General features: G+C 35.5%; 1 protein-coding gene across 1 annotated transcript; it reads left to right on the top strand.

Annotated features, from left to right (window-relative positions):
- The first annotated feature begins 3,242 nt into the window (after positions 1 to 3,242).
- LOC149796023 (uncharacterized) lies at positions 3,243 to 21,649 on the top strand. Its single transcript, XM_089963914.1, has 6 exons — positions 3,243 to 6,244; positions 6,529 to 6,615; positions 7,110 to 7,239; positions 7,507 to 7,739; positions 8,517 to 8,651; positions 9,713 to 21,649. The coding sequence occupies exons 1-6, from the start codon at positions 5,852 to 5,854 to the stop codon at positions 10,022 to 10,024; spliced, it is 1,290 nt and encodes a 429-aa protein (XP_089820040.1). The 5' UTR covers positions 3,243 to 5,851; the 3' UTR covers positions 10,025 to 21,649.
- The last annotated feature ends 71 nt before the right edge of the window (positions 21,650 to 21,720 follow it).

The raw sequence follows: 21,720 nt of genomic DNA, 5'->3' as shown, positions 1-21,720 counted from the left end.
GGTTCATAACGGCTTTCAGAAAAGTTAAACGAATCATCTGTTCAGTTTATACCAACAGACGACATGAACTGGACACGTACGAGGACGACATTATAAAAATTGCCAATGCATATGGGGACATTTTCAATGACTACCATAATTCCTACTCCAGTCAAGCTTCTATTGCCCTGTATGACTACAAACTCAAAAGTAAACTGGGCTATGAGGGATCAGGCGACTCTTCAGCTATTGATTGGAGTCCAAAATACATCATGTAACATTTGCAATTCTATCGCTCACCCAACCGACTTTTGGCCACAAAAAACATGCACTATCGTGCCCACTGTAAACTTAGCCAACAGAAAAAAAAAAACATATTGACAAGTATGGCCAGCCTAGACAGATGAGGGATGGAAAATAACTGTAACAATTTTAACTCCATATGTGGTTGCCACTGTACTACTTGCCAGTTCTTACATACATGCAATCAGTGCAGGGCCAAAACGCATGGGGCAGCCGCATGCCCAAACAATGCATTACAAAGTTATTCCATCACTGGTACACGCAATGTCAATACCCATCGCCAGATAAGATGCATTTTGTCTTAGCAATGTTTACCCAAGCGCAATTTATACTTGCAAGCATATACCTTACGGATTCATTATATATATACATACATGTAATGTATGCTGAAATTTATCAATTAGGATAGAAACCAGCTGCAGCTTATCTACCAACCCTCACAATTTTGGCAGGAATTTCATGACTTTCTACAGCAATTCAGATTGATGCCGTGTGCCAAAACAAATAACCCATGAATTTCCCAATTCTCAATTATTTTAAATCTTTAATAAAATAAATATTTTCCCATTAAGTTCTAGTCGTGATAACAGCAGTTGCCGAAACAGCCCGGTACCACTAGCTGCAATATTGGTAGAACTATAGCTGACTGGTACAGTTGGCCTGGTAGCAAGCATTTTAGCGTACAGTGGAACCCCACTATAACGCAATAATTGGGGTCCAAAATATTGGATTGCGTTAATATCAGGGTCACGTTAATGTGGGGGTTTTATGGTATTTTACTTTTTTCAGAGAACAACTCATTGGCATATATACGTGTATTCATGTCTAATGTACCGTTTGCTATCGTGCCATTGTGGCATTCAGTTCATCTATAACGCATGTAATTCCATCCGTTGAAAAACTGCACACAGATTTACAATATTCAATAATTTTTTTTGCCAGATTATTGTGTCTGAATTCAACTTCTAATATACAGCACGAACAGAGTATCAACACTGCTTACTTGCCATCTGAAATTGAAATTAATCCATAATATATGTAATTCCACTGCAAAAATTGCATACATATTTAAACTATTCAATAATTTTGTCCCACATCATTATATGTCTGAATTCAATGGGAAAAATTAACAGTAAAATTAGGTTAAGAAAGACGAAGCACGTGTATGGTTCATTACGTTCCAGGGTCTATGAATGGTGTCTGTACAAATTTAATACTGCTAAAATAATTGTCTCATATGTATTTCTGTGTACATTTATCCATTGCAAATTTCCAGTAATTAATGCTTGTACGCCTATTTGTTTGAATGACTACAGCAAGAATAATTAACAATCAACACATGCTTTGGCATATAACTTTTACTTCAGATTTTGTGAATATTGAAAGAAACGTGTGAAAACTTCTATACTAATCATTACGCAATGTGCAGAGAATGACTTGTGTTTGTGTACTTGCTTTTCCATAACAGTAAAATACTTTTGTACAAAATAGGAAATTAATAACCAGTTCATAAACAAACACCAAACACAAGTAAAACCCAAGAACTAAGTGCAGTAGGCCTGCAATGGTCACGTGTCACTGTTATAAAAAAATTTTAAGCTGAAATCATATACAATTTCATAACCTTTCAATTTCCAGCTAATAAAATGGACATTATTTACTGGTCAACTGATTGCGTCTAATAACACCGCCAAGCCCAGCAAACATGTTGGCGGCTTTTGTTTTTTTGTTTATTAAACTGTGAGAATCTTTTATCCACCACCACATTGTCTGCTGCTTGGTTGTGTATGCAGTTAAACAAGAAACACATGTTGGCTATTGTTTGAGCAACTGTTGTTTGAGCAACGATTATATACAGAATTAATTGAAGACAATCAAAAAGGCAACTTATTGGCTTTACTCATGGATCAGTAATAAGTAACATTTTCGATAATGTTTATTTTGGCATAACACTTCAAGATCCTAGTGATATTGTTAAATTTCAGAAGCTACGCCACGATCGTATTATATTAAAATTCATATGCGAACTCTTCCCCAAAATGATAATAAATGTTTTACACACTATTTATCACACTTAAAAAAAATAATGTTTTCCCCGTACGAGAAAAATAGACATACATGTATTTAAAATTTCTGAAACAATGCCATGATCATATTAAATTTGAATTCATACGCAATCTCTTCCCCATAAAGATAATAAATTTTTTATACACTATTTCATGTACTTGGAACAATACTTTTTCATGTGCTAATGAATTTACAAAATTTTTGGAGCCATGCCACAACCGTGTTATATCCAAATTTGCATTATAGCAGGGTTGCACTGTATTTTAATCTATATATACGAGTGGTTTTACAAACACTTTTTTTTAAAAACGGCTTAACCGGAATTTTTCCACAAGTATGCGCTGCCAACAATGGATTGAATTGCCATTCAGCATCACATCTTGAAAATGTCTTCACCACCAAGGAAAAGGAAATGTATTGCACAAAAAGTGAAGTTTTGTTTGGAATATACCACAAATTGAACGTGCATCAAACACCAAAATACATCATGCTTTTTTGCACACAGTGTGCCACAAATTTTAGCATTGGGCAAGGTGGCAGCAACGATGTGAGGAAGCACATTGGTAGCAAAAAGCACATAGAGGTTGGGAAAATTAAGAACTCACAGCTGATTTCAGCTCTAGAATATTTTAAGCCATCGACGGAAGACCTACAAGGCACCAATGCTAAAGCATTGTTTGTGAGTTTTCTTGTTGAACACAATCTACCTTTATCAGCTGGAGACCATGCTAAACATTTGTTCTGACAAACAGTCCCGGATTCGAAAATTGCTTCCAGATTTTCCTGTGGAAGAACCAAAAGTGCTGCACTAGTTAAAGCAATGTCGGAGAATGCTACATAAAACTTGGTGCTTCACATGCAGATGTTTTCATTTTCTTAAAGCAACTGCTAGTAGTAATGATAGAGAAGCCATGCAACAGAACCAGTCCATAGGTATCTGGTGCTAAAAGTTAAGCCAGATTTATACTGGTCGATGTGTGTGTTCGAGCAAAAATAATTTAAAAATAATTTCACAGATTGATTAGGAAAAGACAAAAAAAACGATTCAGAGATGAATACATGAATTACACAATACAGCGTTCCATTCTAGGGCAGCTTCACGCCCCTTGCAGGCTATGTGGAAAGGATTTTAATATTGGTCATAGTGGTAAAACAAAGAACCCTTGAATTAGCTTGTTTTACTAATTCCAATACTAAGGTAACTTCTTTTTTACAGCAGAACTTAATTGTGGACACAAATTTTATAAATGCAGAGGCGTTATCTACCGAGTTCTTAATAGAACACGGACAACCCCTAGTGGTAGAAGACTACATTGGTACTTTATTCAGATGGTTGTTTCACGATTCCAAAATTGCAGAAAATATGCATGTGCAAGAACAAAATCATCTAATATTGTTAGGTGTTTAGCAGAAGATACTTCACTTAAAATTGCAGAAGCCATGAAAATTGGGCCATTTCTTATTGCAACAGACTGGAGTAGTGATTATGGTGACAAAAGGTTGTACTCAGTCTGTGTAAGAGACTTTGTCAATGAAAAGGGCAGAGTCAGAGTGCTCTTCTTTCATAACAGAATTAACAGCAGATTCCACTGGAGAAAACATTTTATTTTTTGTGCTTGATAATGCGTTGAATAAACACAAGTTGGCAGAACTGTATTGGGTTTTCAGATGATACTGCATCCGTGATGTCTGGAATTCATAAAGGAGTTGCATTCTATATTTTAAAAAACGTTTCCATCATTGTACATATCAGGTTGTCTCTGTTATATGATGCACCATACTGCAGGAAAGGCTGCTGATAACTTAGGAGAACTCCTGAAGTATCAAGTTGGTACTCTACCTGACAATGTACTTCATGCAGTCAGAGTTGACTTTTTTCATCTTATTTCACAGCTAAAAGATCCAATAACTGTAAGATATTAATTTCCTTTTCTTTGTCAGGTTATGAAAGGAATATTGGTTCTTTACCATTCTAATGCTAACTGAGAGATTGTTCAGTATTGTTAACAAAAATAACACTGAATTCAGATCCAGGCTCTTTAACCCAGCACTTAGTGTTCTACTGGTGTGCAAAACATTCATAGTCTCAGCTGGCACAAAGTGTTTTGAAATGCAATATTAGAATCTGTTGCTTTTTAAAGTTCAAAGTCTTATATAAGAAAACTTGAAGCAATAATAAATGTTAAAAGTCCAGAAGATAAATAAATCATTTTGTACATATGTTCATTGAATTTTTATCATGTCATATATGGATTACTCTTTTTCTGCTCGGATTACTCTTTTTCCCCCACTTGGATTACACTTTTTCCTCACCAGGGGTTGGCATGTATGTATGGTGCGCAAGAGAAAAAAACAGCAGCTGCATTATTGATAAGGGAAAATCCTTATATGCATAATGTTCACTGTGTTGCCTACAGGTTGGCACTGTGTACCCCCCAGGCCTCAGAGAAAACAGAACTGTTAAAGCATCAGCAAATATGGACTGAGCTTTTCTACTGTTTTGAGGGAAGCAGTCAACGAGAGGCTCGACTACATGCCATACAGGAGGTTTTAGATGATCCCTGTCTCGTATATAAGGAGCTCCATTCAGTGAGGTGGTTGGTCTTACTTTAGTGCCCTGACTGCTGTATGGAGAACACTTGAAGACAGTCACAAGGATCAAAAAGCTGGAAGGATGAAGAAAAAGATAGCTACTGAAAGTTTTATTTCTACAACATACATGATGAAGGATGCAGTGGTACCTGTAACCACTCCCAGCCAGTTCTTCCAGAAAGAAAATGTGGACATGGCCCTTGTGAAGGTGAAACTGATGAGTGTATTGCTGATCTGCAGAAGGTATATAGCTGAATAGGTCACTGACTGTATTTGTTCGAAAGAAATCGCGAATGAGAAATTTTTTATACATTTGCTATATTTTCTTAAATTAATAAACTTTTCACCTGGAGTTATTTATTAACCTAGACCATTGGCATTGCTGACAGGGTGCTTGGAGCTATTTAAATTTTAATTGTCCACCTTTCTCTGGTATTAGAAATAATACTGTAGGAGGCATGTGACAAAGCACTTAAAGACGACTTTGATGATTACTGCATGCTGCCCGATGAATGTATACCTGTATCATCAGACAATGGCCAGAAAAGGAACTTTTTTAGCTACTGGCAGGACATTATCAGCAAGAGAATTAGTACTGGTTTTATCCACTTCCCAAATCTTAAAGGTAGACCTGAGACCCCTGTATCACTTAACTCTAAATTATTAAATATCATTATTTATGTAGTATCTGAAAATTTCTACCCTATGCAATCAATGGATGGCGAGATACTTATTTCAAATGTACATGTCATGAATATTCTCCGTAAATCAAGTACAACTTCGGCAGTTTCCGTGATCTCAGGCAGTGTGACAACACAAGAGGAACCTGACATTGCAAGGAACCATTGTTGTATCTTTGTCAAGCGTGAAGCGTCTCTGGATTGTATTCTGACTGCCTGTATTTCTAGTTATGGGAAAGAGGTGTATCGTTGGTGGATGTAGCAATACACCAAAAGATGGTGTTTCATTGCACTTGTTTCCCTCGGACATTAAATATAAAGGACTCTGGTCCCGGTTTGTGCAGCTGACAAAAGCGGATTGGAGAGAGCCTTCAAAACATGCCACAATCTGTAGTGAGCATTTTCAACCCGATTCTTTTGGGCCCAGTCAGAGCTTGATGGCTACATTTGGAATAAAGAGAAAAGCTACTCTTCTCCATGACGCAGTACCATCCATTATGCCACGAGCAAAGCATGCTCACAGCCCTAATGTGGATGAAAGCCACCCACCCACCACAACCAATAATTCAGGCCAGACACCCAAGTGCCCAAGATCGGCATACAAGAAGAGGGAAAGAGAACGGGTAATATAGTATCTGTAACTTTTGCAAAATGTCTTCTTTTTATTTCATTGCTTTACGAATGATTCTTTTTCATGTGAGTGTCTGTGTGTGTGAGTGTGTGTGTGTGAGAGAGAGAGAGAGAATAGGCTGTCACACATTCATATGGACAGGTTTCATTGGTGTAATAGTGAGGTGGAAAATATTTTATATAAATGTATGTAATAGTTTCTTCATGTAAATTTTCATATGACCATTTCATCAGTATTATGCTTGGCAGTATAACATCAGCTAAATTTATCTTTCAGACATTACAGGATGTTATGGCTACATGTACAAGTTCAGTAGCAGAAGATGAGGCAGAGAATGGAACTGTTTTTTCTGACCCAGATGTGGTAGCAAGATTGTAAGCACTGCAGAGCATTCAATAATCAGGAAAAAATAGATGTTTTTAAAATAATTTGGTATTACATTTTTTCACCAACAAATAATATTGAATTTGATTAATGCAAATATATGACAAAATTGTCACACACTTCAGTAATGTGTGCATTTCTATTAAATCATTATCCCACCCATGTGATTTGGTACTATTGTACTTTTTTTCCTACAATGATGCATGTCCTAAAGTTGACAGATTGTTATTTGAATATTATGTAATCAAAGTATTTTTCCTTAAATAAAGTTTTGGGTAAAATGTCATAAAAGTAATATATAGAAATACACAACTTGAAAATATAGTAACTTCTGTTGCATTATAAACCCAGTGTCACAGTCTAGCAGTGGTGGAAAGGAGGTCGGGTGGGTGGGCAGTATATCTGCTTGGTTGAAATTAGGCTGTAGTCATCCATGGCAGTTGCTATACTTGATTCTTTCTAAAATTTTCCAGACATATGATGCCTGTGACTCAAGGGTGAAAACAGTAACAACTGGTTGTCAGACATCACTCAGACCAAAAAGAAAATCTGCTAGGACCCAGTTCAGTGGACCAAGCAAAGTTGACAAAGATAATGGAGATGGTTGATGGTCTAGATCTTAAATTGACCACAATGTGGCCCAGCAAAGCTGATTCAAACCTTTAGCTCACTGTAATCTGACTTAATGGATATTCTTTAATAACTAATTAATTTCGACATGTATGCATAACAATTATAATACCAACAGCAATATATATATATATATATATATATATATATATATATATATATATATATATATATATATATATATATATATGTATGTATACACAATTCGAGTATAAGTAAATATTTTTATATTTTTCTCAGGTTTACAGGTCCTGTTTAAGCCCAAAGTAAGGAGCTGCGGTACCCAAACTGATAACCCTAATAACACGGATGAACCACAGCACACAGCAGTTACTGTGGATGACTTGAATATCTCTTCGACATCCGAGTCCAGTGAAATAACAGTCAACCTCAGCGATTCAATGGACTCCTATGCTGCTACCAGTTCAAGAAATTCATCGTGGCATAGCAGCTTTAATGAGGATCAGGGGCAAGTACAATGATGCCTATGTAATACAGTCAGGGGCAAGTACAATGATGCCTATGTAATACAGTCAGGGGCAAGTACAATGATGCCTATGTAATACAGTCAACAAACCAACTTTGGTATTGGCAACATCTAGCTATAATATACAAGTGGCCTTGATACTGAGGTTCATTTATATGAAATGTGTTAAGATCAGTCCTGAATAATTTCATTTTACAACAGATGTTGTTTTGTAGAGGGGACTGTTGTTTTAACAATTTCAAAATCCTAGAGAGAAAAGGAAGCATAGTTCAGCATTTATGTCATAGGACTAATTATGAATTGTTAGTATTTCTATTTTTATTTGCAACTTTCCTTACTGTATATGAAGTCCGTATCATACAAGAAATGTTTATTTTTCTTACAGACAAAGGTCAACTCATCAAGAAAAGAAGTTCTTAGTAGCAGAGAGTGCTCTCCTAAGCCTATTCAGTATGTGTGTTAACTGTGGAAATGAAACTCAAGGAAATAATAATCACAGAATGGGAACTTTTTTTAATATTGTCCAGAAATGTGACTTTTGTAACCACAAAAGATCATGGAATAGCCAGCCCTTCGTTGGATCCATTCCAGCTGGAAATCTATTTTGTTTGCTGGAGCCATTCCGTCACAAGCTATGAGGATTTTTGAATTCCTGAAAATGGCCCATACCAACATGGACACTTTCTATATACACCAAAGGTACTACCTACAGCCAACAATTACACATTTTTGGAAGCAAAAGCAAGAGAGTTACTTTGAGTAGGTGAGGCGTGGTGGTGGTGATATTGTTATAGCTGGAGATGGTCGTGCTGACTCACCTGGTCATTCTGCCAAGTTTGGAATTTATTCTACTGTGGATGTCAATACTGGGAAAGTAGTCAATATGGAAATTGTGCAGGTAATCAGCTTTACCAATATACTATCATATACAGGGTCTATTTCAGGGGTCTCAAACACACGGCCCACAGGACACATGTGGCCCGCAAGGGCATATTGTGCGGCCCGCGACGCATTTTGGGATTTTAAAAAAATTGACTATTTATTTATTTCTTTTTCACTCGCCGCCTTTCAAACTTTAACGTTAGCACCATTTTAACCATAAGAAACTCTGACTTACTTATTTATCCGTTTGTTTTAGTAAAGTGATCGAGTTGATGTTGAATTATAAAGTTGATTTTGCGTATAAATGTCTTCTGTTTCGAAAAAAAATAAAACTTGCGGACGAAAAGAGTTTTTCAAGTCAAATGGGAGGATTTATATTTTGTCACCGAGGTCAGCGATAAAATTCAATGTCTCATTTGTCAACAAACGATAGCTGTTCCGAAGGAGTATAACGTGCATCGGCACTACGAAACAATGCACTGTGAAAAATATGATGCTTACGTGGGCAAAATTAGAGAGGATAAAGTTATGCAACTTAAATCAGCATTATGCAAACAAAGAAGTTTCTTTACCAATGCTAGTCAGTGCAACGAAGATTCAGTAAGAGCAAGTTTCACTATAAGACTGTAGAGTAGGATCTCAAACATGTGGCCTGCCAAGCCGTATCCTGTGGCCCACAAAACGTTTGGTGTCATGAGAGATAACAAAGGTGGTGCAGCCCTTGGGCCATTGAAAATCCCCTCATGCGGCCCTCAGGGTGGTTTGAGTTTGAGACCCCTGGTCTATTTCAATAGGGTAGAGGGTGAATGTTATAATAAAGTAGTCATGCCAAAGTATATAATTTGTTCAGTCTTCAAAAGAACTTATTATTCCTCAACATATTAATGTTTTATTTTGGGAACTGTGGTCTAGTGTTGGACTTGTAATGCCATGGTTGCGGATTCATTACCAGCCAGTGTCAACTGCCTCAGCGTGTCAATGGGGAAGACAGTTACCTCTAGTTTCCTCTGAATGTTATAGCGAAAGTTTCAAAATGCCTTTTAAATTAACAATATCAATGTCTGGTTTTACTTACAGAGCAATGAAGTCCATAGCAGTTATCATATGCAGTTAGAGGGCCTTAAGCGCACAAATGATATTTTACAGGAGAATGGAATTCACATCGAGTTCATCATCACAGACAGGCACACACAAGTCAGCAAGTGGGTGAAGGAGAATTTATCTGACTGCACCCACTACTATGACATTTGGCACTGTGCTAAGTGCAAATATGTTTCATTTTTATTAATGGCAATATCTGGAGATTATGTACTTGAACATTTGACAAATTTAGACAACTTTATATATAAAAGGGGGGTAGAGAAAATAAAATCACCCCTTTTTGTTTAGTGTTCAGGTGACAATAGAACCAAAATCAAACATTGTAAACCAAGCAAAAATGCCCCAATTTGTTGTTCAAAAAGTCATTTTTTTTACCAGGCCTTAAGAAGAAGATGAACTTGCTGGCCAAGAAAAAAGAATGCCATGATTTAAAATTTTGGACCAAGAGTGTCACCAATCACATGTACTGGATGGCAGCATCAACGCCTGATGGTAACAAATCCGTGATGCTGGAAAAGTGGCATTCAATTGTGAACCATTTCAGCGACTGCTTACCCTGCCTCACTGCAATGCAGACCGTGAAATATCTTTTTCTATGATGAAAAAAATACAAATTGTAGGAAATCCCTAAATGCTGACACACTTAACATCACTTTTAAGATGTAAAATAAATACTGACTCCTGCTGTTGTGACTTTAAAACCCCTAATTACATTCTGAAAAGTGCAAAAGGTGCATGCATTGCATACAACATACTCAAAATCAAAAGAATAAAATAAAATAAAGTTTCAGAGATGTAAATAATTATGTCAATATATGTAAAATTAGTTTGTGTGTGGCCTTGTTGTTTTAACCTTTTCAACACTGCAGACTGGTAAAGCGGTCCAGAAACAATAAACCCTGCTAAACAATGCAGACTGTGATTCTGGCCTTGTACCAGTCTCATTTTCATGACATTTTCAGACTGGCCAGGGTGTTCCCTTGTAGTAACTGTTTGTATTATAATTAATATGCGTACCACCTGGATCCTTTAGACTTTAAGCTAGATTCTTACAGCGACTATGAGTGACAGGGCATCAGTCAACAAAGCCTTCAACAAGGAGCTGAATACAATGAGGGCAGCAGCTAGTGGCACTGAAGATGACTTGAACTTCATTGCAATGCTCACGTACTTCTTGGGCTTGCAAATTCAGCTAATAAACACTGAATGTGTTAGCTTGGCAGTTGGACATGAGAGTCCACAAAATTTTCTTCTAATAGGAATAATGAAAATTCTGTGTGGCATCTTATGAGAGAGACCTGTGAAGTCGTCGAACCAAGAGGTGATGAAAGGTACTCTTGCCAAGATGCACGGCTGGCATATTGCTCACTCCAAGGTTTGAATTCAACAATTCCAGGATTCTAAGGAAACCGATTTAATATGCTGTTCAGTGCTGCTGCTGCTATCCACTTTCAAAGTCAGACCTTGCAGACTTCCTTGGCAACTACAGGAATGAGAAGAACAGGAAACAGGACGGCATTCTGCATGACACTACATGTGATGACATTCATACTCTGGTATTATCTTCTTCCGTATCACACAACCATACTGGAAGCTTTTGGGACAACCAATTGCCTATCTTAATTTCTACCAGTATGCCATTCTTCTACGCAGGTAGTAGTACAAACACACATTTCTTATGACCTGTAGGATGTGTTTTGTAATCAATTTCTTGTCAGTTAAATATTTAATTGTACTTGCTCTTTTCTCAGTCTAACAAAAAGAGTATGCTTTAACAATGATTTTTCACATTTGATGATTATTATATGATTTTAATTTTGCATTATATAATACAATTATTTATTTTTTAACTTGTGCTAGTAACAGGCATAATAAGTACAAGTAAAATTTTAGTTTTTGCATAGTTTATTCAAGTTTCAACATAATATTCATTTCTGTTCAGTTTACTCAAAATATTGTCTGTACATCCAACTTATGCCTTCACAAAAGACTCTGAGCCTCTCTTCAACATACCTGTTGCCGAAGACAACATATTCTTGTCTTTGATGAACACGTTTTGTCTTTGATCAACACCTAGAGAGAGAAACAGGAGACAGCAGCATCGATCATTTGCCATCTGTGTGCAGGAATTCGAGGGTAACATGTATAACTATTTGTATTTAAATGTGTGTTTGCATGTCCGAGTTGTAACTGCAAATACCATATTTTAATTTTGAAAAAAGTCACTGAATGACTGATTTTAATAAATTTCTAAAGGGTTATTTTTAAAGACATGAACACGAATTTTTGTTTGTAACATGTACTATTTTTTTTCCTTTCTTTAAACATGATAATATATTTATCAGGTTGTTGAACGTCAGCTTGCAGCATTCCTGCCAGACAAGCTAGGCAAGTACCATGCTGCTCAGGATGAAAAGTAACGATGCAAACTTGCTCACTGTCAGCTGACTAACATGTTCAGGGAGCAGTGCTTTGGAGATTTGGACTTCAGTCTTATCAAGTGCCGGAATGCTGAACAGAAATAAGAAAGTGTCTTCTTTTCTGGCATCCCTGACTGAGGAAGACGAAAACTTTTTGTTCCAGAAGTCTGCATGCCTGGCACAGTCTTTCAGAGCAAAACACAGTAAAGAAAAGGATGCAGCTGAAAGAAAAAGGCATCAGCTGGAGGAAAAGAAGGCCAAAAAAGACGCAGCACTTGTGAAAAATTGAGCTCAGAAGATGACAATTCTTGCAATTCTGGAAAACCATAATGGCCCATGCAGGACTGCTGCAAAAAACATAGAACTGGAAGACTCGCTGCAATCAAGGCTGAACTGCACTACCACAGGGCCATTCTACTTCTGAAGTCGCCTATCCTTAAAACTAATTTGCCCTTCAACCAAATGGTGATAATTTGAAGGAGTTCCTAAAGACTCCAACAAATGAAGAGGTAGATGAACGGATAGCAGAGCAGCAGAGGAAGAAAGTCAAGATGCTTGTCATATGCCTTGTCTGAGGGAAAGTGACCGTTTTAAGTTAGCTCGAACAGGCATCACAGTAGGTGTACTGTAAAACATCCAAATATTTTGAAAGACTACTCAAAACCTGGAAAACTTCTAACATTCAAATAAGACTTGTTATCCTGATATGGTGTAAGTTATAATAATTTAGAAATTAGTTAACATGATTCAATAAAGTTTTCCTGCTGTGTTTGTTTTATGATGTTTAACTTTCGATATTAAGCAATGCTGGCTGGGGATTTTTCAAACAGACGATAATTTTGTTATTGAATTTGCTATTAAATGTGTTTTACAGTTCAATAAAATATTGTTCAGGGATCGCCCTGGCTTCGCCAATGTCGCAAACTGCTATTTTTTTTCTTTATTGCTACAAAATATACCATCTGGCGATTCCTTTGACAACATTTTTCGCTGTTAAAGTTTGTATATGCAGTCTTGGGTTTGTAGTTGAGAACTTCAAAGGCACCATGACAGAAAGCCGCAAACTTGGATACAAATTGCTCTGGAATCTATTGTTACATAAACAAATCATTTGTTCATATTGACAAACCACCTTAACACACCATTGTTATATCATAATCTGCTTATGCTGATGTCTGACCTTAGTACTCAGTGCTGTAATATAACCCAAACTGTCATGCTACCTGACAAGCTACATTCGACCATCTCTGATGGCGGGAAGGGGAATGACTACAATCTATCAGATGATGGCAGATTTTTTTCCATTTTGAAAAATATACCAGAAACAAGTTTTGCTGAAACTTCAAAGAAAACTTATTACATCTGATGCATCGATCGTTCTGTATATATGCTAAGCAAATGAAAAAAAAATTCTGTCTCCATCAATGTTTTACAATTATTTGATGTTGCTGCAGCAATAACAAACAGGCATTTTTTTGGTCCTTCAAAGACTGCCTTTAGCTGTGCCAATAATAACACATGAACCTTCATCAAAGCGAGCCAAAGACATTTGATCAAAGAAAGCCAGCAACAAACTTAAATATAAGCATTGCTTCATTTTTCATAATGATTGGAAAATATTTATTGTGTCGTGAAAGTTTCCTGTTTCAACAAAAAAGTTCATGATTATGATCGCTACCAATGTCAACTTAAAACCAAATTAAATTTCCAATATTTTGAATAGATATCTGGCCATCGATTTAAATGAACGTGGGACATCCCACAAGAATGTTAAAACTTTTTAACTTGTTTTCATTTCCCTGTGAATAGCATCATCCCTTTTGTAGCTTCTGCATTATGGTAGTTGTCTCTGGCTGACCAAAATCTAGGCCAATTTAAGTACATGTACATGTAGCATATAAATGACTATACAGCCATGTGCTACTTGGATTAATAAATATCAGCATGAATTGTTTTGTGAAATGTGTTTGTTGACAATGGACAAACATCAAACAAGGACAACCATTTTTTAAATATGTTTTAGTTGTTTTCTAAAGGGATTTGACAGATACATGAATTTTCTAACATTCTAATTCATGGATTCTTCATATGCATGGATATTATTTAACACACTGAGGAGTGAACTACACAAATGTATGTTTTCAATATATAAGTGTATTTTAGACAAGCTGTCTTCATTTAATCAAAATTTCCATTTTTTTCTCTGCATAAATTCTAGTCACTGATGACAGGTCATCTCTTAAAATTTCACTTGTATGCAAAATTTCAAATTTATTTTCAGACGCCCCCCCCCCCACCACTTATCTAAACATCCGCTTATGCTGACAATATTGTGTAGAGGTTAGTGGGTGGGTGGTGAACAAAACAAATGCAGAGGGATAATTATTTTGAACATATCAAGATTGCAAGGTAAGAACTGGATGCATTCTTCAGTTGCAAGAAACTCTGAAGTCACATCAAAATTGGAAAACCTTTGCATTACGCTCCAAGTTAAGAGCTTTTTGGGATGGGAAGGGGAGTTGAAGACAGAACTAATAATCTGTGCATCAAGAATTTAAGTGCAGTATTTATTATTAATATTGTTTTGTCTTAAATTGTCTTAAATTGTATTTGTATTGTATAATCTGTAAATTGTATTTGAAGAAAAAAATAAAACACTCCACACAATCAACTATCACTATGTATTTTTAAATATTAATGAATATAATCTCAATTTTATGGATTACACCAAATGAATGAGAAACAATAGTTGGTATTTTGAGTTTTCATATTGTTTAAATGTTATTGCATTTTGCAAGATGTTTTATGAAGGAATATTTCATTCAAACATACATCTAACCTAAGGACAGCAAAATTAATAAAACTTCTATGCATGGTCATGAATTAACAACAAAGACAACACATGGTCTCCGAAAAAAACAATCACTTCTATGCCAAGTCATGTTAAAAGAAAAAGTGCCTCCATCTGTGACATCTATTTTAATAATATCTTTCGGTCATGTCACTGCTGTTTTATTTAAGCTTATGAATCCCTGCCTCTTTAAAATAATGACATTGCAGATTACCCATCACGATTCGCAAATTTGAGGTAAAAATTAAACTAGTTGGACAATTTCTGATGAAGTGTAAGAGATATATGGAAACAACTGGAACATTCATATTGTGTGGACAAATGCATCTCCTAAAGTTTCAAATGCAGCCATATATTGTATGGATGCGGAAAATGAATGTTTAGAACATGACAATAAATGTCAACAGGAAAAGCACACAACAAATGGTCAGTCAAAACTGTAGGGATATGGCTGACTTTGGATAGCTAATGTTTGAGCGGATAACTTTACCACTGACAGATACAAACAAGGTAATGACATTCCTCAGCCTAAGAATTAACTTTGAAGATATACAAACTTAGAAAAGTTCCATTTTATAAGATTCCATTTTGGTTGATTAGAACTGATACTGCCTTTGAAAATAAGACCTTGAAATAAACTGGATTAAGCACTGTGCTGACTTTGTTGTCAGTCAACAAGGCCAATGGGAGATACATTCTCCAGGCACAGGAAACTTGGAATTGACAAAGTTGGAAAACCTTTGCATTAAGAAGAATTGGATACATTCTCCAGTCACAAGAAACTTTGAAGTGAGATCAAAGCTGGAAAACATTTGCATCAAAAGGAACTGGGTATTTTCTCTAGTCGAGTGAAACTCTGAAGGGACAACAATATTGGAAGACCTTTGCATTAAGAAGAATTGGATACATTCTCCAGCCAAAGAAACCTCTAAAGTGACATATCAAAGTTGGAAAACCTTTGCGATATGCTCTAAGAGCCTTTTGGATGAGACTGGGGAGGAGACTGCTGACAGATCTAATAATCTGTGCATCAAGAATGCAACTGAAGAATTCAATGTCATTATCATCGTTATTGTTACTTATTTGTTTGTATTAAAAAGATATATAGGTACAAGTAGTATACACTGTACAGGGTTTCCAACTTTATTCCGTGTCATTATACTTCATGAAAACATTTACCCTAATTAAACTCAGTATATAAAAATGTATCAAAAATTTAAACATCATCGGCATTAATGAGGTGTCAATATTTAGCACCTTCTTTTTTTAAATATGTTAATGTAATGCCGTGTCTGTTTGTACAAAATTAGTAGTGGTAGTAGTATTGCCTGGTTTATATATTGCAAATTAAATCTTACAATTAAAACAACAAAAAAATGAGTACACCAAGGAGATTGTATTCTACTAATGACCACGCATGTTTAAATACTAATGGAATGGAGATTCAAATCTTTTACTCAAGTAATAATGGAATGGAGATTCAAATCTTTTAATAAAATATTACAAGAAAGGACATACTTGCAAATCTTTTACTTCCACCAAATGATGAACATGGATTTGCAAGCCACAAGTTTGGAAAATCTTTGCACTACTGTTCAAAGAGTGACAAGTCTGAATTCCTGACTGATATTGGAAGTCTGACTGGGTCCTTGTTCTCTCTGTTCTAGAACTTTCCATACAAATTGGAGGAAGGAATCATGAGCTGGGTCAAGGGAACTTGCATCCCAGAAAAGCAGGCAATATGACATGATGCATCATCATTATTAAAACCCTTCAGAAGGACATTATTTGAATCAGGAATTTACTCCTGGACATTTCACTGCATGCAGAGAAGCAACTTGCAGCAACGTCTGTAAATATCATCAGACAGTTACACTGCACAAGTGTTGTAACAGATCAGCAAAAATGGATCAAGCTCATGAAGCAAATTAAAAGTCAATCCGAACTGAGAGACTATGCTGATCAATGCTTCTACAAATTTTTCTTCAAGGAGTAAAGTCAAATAATTATATCCGCCCTGCCAAACATCACTGATTTGTTTTAACGGCAAACATTAAGGGCACGTTAAATCAACACCATCAAAATCTCTTATCAAGACATCACCAAACCTTCATGCACTGAGTAAGACAACCAACCAGATATGCAGACCTCAACAAAAATATCAGGACTGAAAATCTGCATGAAATCTTAGCAGCATGTGTGAGAAAAAGTTGTCTATTTCAGATCTTCCCATTTTGCTTTTTTTCTTTGAAACTACAAATTCAAGTTTCAAGAAAGGTCTTTAAAAGGATTTGAACACTACTAAATGCCTTTTGATTTTTAAATAAAGTAAAATTAAATCATAGAATGACTGGCTAAATACTATTTGCCATATTCATGTTTTAGAAGAAAAGTAACCATATGTTAATGGACTTCGGCATTCCTTTGTTTCCATTACTCTTCAAACAACTGAAATGACACACAAGTCTGATTATGCTTGGATATACTTCAGTAAGGAAAAATGCATTACAGCGAGGATAGAATGACAACAGACGTTAATCTGTATGTCATGAAATAGAGCAAGAAAATAACTTCATGATGCATTCAAATGATTACATGTTAATGGATTTCACTGACGCAATCAGCAATACCTCGAGTAGTTTTAATTCTTTTTACCTTGACTAATAATAATTGAGTAATAGATGCATCACATTCTAGATCATTTGCAGAGAGACACCCATATTTCATAATGTGCACAGGTAGTTTACCTTTGGGTCTTGCACTTTTTTGGTAGAATTTATAGGATGCACATGCGAATGATTCCAAGATCTTGTCAGGTAGCGTCTACTTCAATGTACCACAGCCACAGGGGCCAGTGTCACGGAATAAGGCAAGAAAATAACTTGGTAATTCCTCAGAACAATTCTGTGTATTGGATTTCGCAGATGTGTGCAGCATTACCAAGAGTAGATTTTTCTTCTAATGGTAACTTGAGCGAGATGCCCATATCACGATGTGCATGGGTGCTTTACCCTGGTTCTTGCACTTTTAAAAAAAAGCATTTATTGGAGGCATATTGCTATGAATAGATACAATGATTGCCTTGATATCGTCAGGGTGTGTCTATAGTAGACAGTACATTTATACCCATCAATCAGACACCAAACTAAGTGAAATTAAATGTTCTTGTTAACAATATCAAATATATACAATGTCTTTTGTAAACTGTCAGAATAAGTGAGGAAAATGTGGGGATTTTTTTTCTTTAAAAATCTAACTCTATGCAAAATATGAAACTGTAGAGTGCCACCTAAATGAAATATATGGAAGATAACTCTAAACACACTAAATAAGTGGTATTAGAGTGCCCCCCTCCCCACGAAAGATCTATAACGCTTCTTGTATGAAGGTCGGTTCTAGATTTGAAAAAAGGTATTCATGAGGTAGGCAGTTATGTTCTTGTTAGTAGTTAAATCTGACTGAAGAATGGTAACACTAGTGCTATCCATAACAGGAAACATACTGAGAGTGTCAATGTAAGAGAAGTCTTTGATCTTTGTACCACTTGCAAAGCAAACTGATGTGCATGAAATTCCTACAATGTAGGCACATATAGACTTGTAGTCTGCAACATACCATACAAAGAATAGTAAAAACCAAAAACCTTTTTCACTAAACAGTTGTTTGAGGAATTAACTGTTAAAGTTAACCCCCTTTTGTAAAATTATTGCTTACTGTACTGCTCTAAGTGATCTTTACATTATAAAATTGACAACATGACAGCAGGTATTTTATAGCACTATGAACTCGGAGAGACAGCATAAAATGGCACGATTACGACTTCCATCTCCTATCAAGTAATGCAAAAGAAATTTTTTTTACACAACACCCCTGTAATATATAAGAAACACAATGAAGAGTCTGATTTTAGCAATTTACAACTTGCCATAAACTGAGACCATCTGTTGTGAAAAACCGATGTGATCTCAATACACGTGTCCAGGGTTCCTGCAGACTTAACATTAAGAAATTCCATGACTTTTCCAGGGCCACTTCACAAAACTCAAGGACCACTTGTTATATTAAATGAAATATCAATTGTAACTGTGTCATATTTGATATGTCTTTTTAAAATCTTCTCAGCACTCTACGAAATTAGCCACTGTAAATTTTTTTGAATTCCATTGTCAGAAATTGCATAAGTTTTCCAAAATTTTGCTAGGTTTTTGAAAAATTCCACTTTTCAAGGCTCTTGAAATTCATTTCTAAATAACCAAAACTTTTTTCGGATTTCTGGATCCACAGGAGCCCTGTGTGCCATATGAAAAAATTCACATCTAAAAATGTACTTTTCTTTGTGTGTATGATACATGGGAATATAATTTTCAACCTGTGCAACTTTGATGAAGTCTTAAATATTCATTCATTTATGCATAACACATTAACCCTAGTGACAACTTTATGGGGCAGGAGGTAGTAGCCTACTGCCGAGCTCTGTAGCGTCATGGTCATCCATGATATACTAAAGTGGGTGGTATTATAGAAAGGTAGACAGATGTAGCTCTACAATGATACCAAATAATCTGGAATATCTAACTGCACTACAAAATTCAGATAGAAAAACCCCATTTTTTGGACCGGACTTTTTTTTAACCCAAAATTTGCCTGTGGTTGGAATCTGATTTTGTGTCCGGATTTTAGACCTTTTGGTCTCAGATCTAAGGCAAACCAGTATAAACTGTAAACAGACAGATGAGCCTTTGCAAAAATTATGATACGATGGGCATTTGGAATAAAGAGTGGTCTCCATACAAAAATATTGGCTCCGTTTAGCCAAAAAAAAAACCAAAAAAAAAACCAAAAAAAGAAGTCCAACTTTTACCCTTCTGCTCATGCGCGAGTCAAATTGCCAATGAAAATCGATGTTTCTAACACCTATAGGGGTATGTTATTGAAAGATGACCGGGGATTTGGTGTTTTCGAGTCTATTCAGAAATAGCTTTCAAAATGTGTTTCCTACTGGATTTTTAAGCAAAAATGACAAAAAGCTCCAGGGGTTAATGTGTTAAACAGTCCATTTTGATGACGTCACAAATTTTCATATTCCTTGCGTATTTAATCACTTGTGCATCAACATTGCACATAAATTACAAATTTAGCAATTACCTGACGATTTGTAAAAAAATGACAAAAAGCTCCAGGGGTTAAAGTGATAAGCAGTTACTTATAGGATACTTTTCCCCCATATATTTCTATGTAATGACCCTAAGGGGATTGATATTCAGATAAGAGTTATACAAGGAAATGCACAGCAACCTGTGTGTGTGATTTTGGACTGCTAAGGTTCAGATCAATAATTCTTCAAAAACAAGTTAAATACTCCAATAATCCATAGAAGTATTGCAACAATCATAATATACAGTCATGTCAAATTCTTCAGTGTTCATTCAATTGACAACTGATCTAATTTCATAGATCCTGTTCTGCCAGTATAGTGTACTGGCAAATCAGGGTCTATGCTTTTGCTGTTAGGTTAGCACCAGAGAGAGATAAACAGCAAAATATTTTGTGTACAACATGGTGGACTGCCTCAAGATAGAAATAATAATAGGGTAAATCAATCAAAAGCTATAATAAAATAAACGACAGTCTAGCCTGTCATGTAGCAAGTAACTAAGATATAAGTAACAGTACAAAAATGGTCATGTCAGTCACGTGCTTGTTGCCTCTAAACATAATCAAGATACTGCATGAAATAATATCTATCATAAAACTGATTTGGAATTGGACAAATATGGACAACTGAGCTACTACAAAACTACATACGAGTTCTACAGCAAAAACAAAAGTTCAGTAAGCTGGGGACTGGGTTGTGATTTTCAATTAGTAAATCCCTTTACTTAAAAATGCCAAAATGGAGACATTTTTGGATGGGAAGTTGATCCGAAGTCAGAAACAAATTATACAGTGAATTTGCCAAGGAGTCAAACATATGTACAGTGTAGTAAATATGAAAGATAGCTATGCAAAAAGTATTGCAGTGGTCTTAGAATACATCTAGATAATGAACTTGCCAAATTTCAGATCAGTTTATCCCACAAATGTTAATATGCATTTGATTTATAACATTTAATATTCTAAGCAAAGAAATTTTTAATTATGCTGGAAAAGATAATATCCAGCAATTAAGTTCATGTCATTAGATGGACTTGAGCAATGTTTAAACTGCATTTTTCCAAGATCTCAAATAAACCAGTGTCAATGTGACTTTTTGAACAAACAAAATGATTACCTGGATTCAACCATAATGTCAAACTTTAGAGTACGAAAATACATACTCAGGATTTATATGAAAATATCTAACCCAGTTTCTTCAATTTTGTCAAATTATCAAATTTTCTGAGTACACATACCTCAATGTCAAGATATTAGAAACTTTCTACTATCAAATCTGACAAGTTTTCAAGGGCAGATACCTGATCAAAAGCAAACAACATATTAAAATTAAACATGTACATTAGATATGTCACTTTAAATCAGTTTCCTGTAATTTTAATTATGAGAATAGTTAATTTAATTCTTTAAAATGCCCTTTAAAATTACAAACCCAATTTCCATCAAAACATGTCCCTGTCACAACTGATTTGTACACACTGCAAATTATATACACCAACAGTACATACATAATAGATAAAAAAATGCATCTGCTACAATCCTGACAAAATAAAAACCCT

The sequence above is a fragment of the Sinohyriopsis cumingii genome, chromosome 7 (genome assembly GCF_028554795.1).
Source record: "Sinohyriopsis cumingii isolate HCF-2022 chromosome 7, ASM2855479v2, whole genome shotgun sequence".
Taxonomy (NCBI): domain Eukaryota; kingdom Metazoa; phylum Mollusca; class Bivalvia; order Unionida; family Unionidae; genus Sinohyriopsis; species Sinohyriopsis cumingii.
Note: the sequence above shows the minus strand (reverse complement) of the source record. Positions and strands in the feature narration are given on the sequence as shown.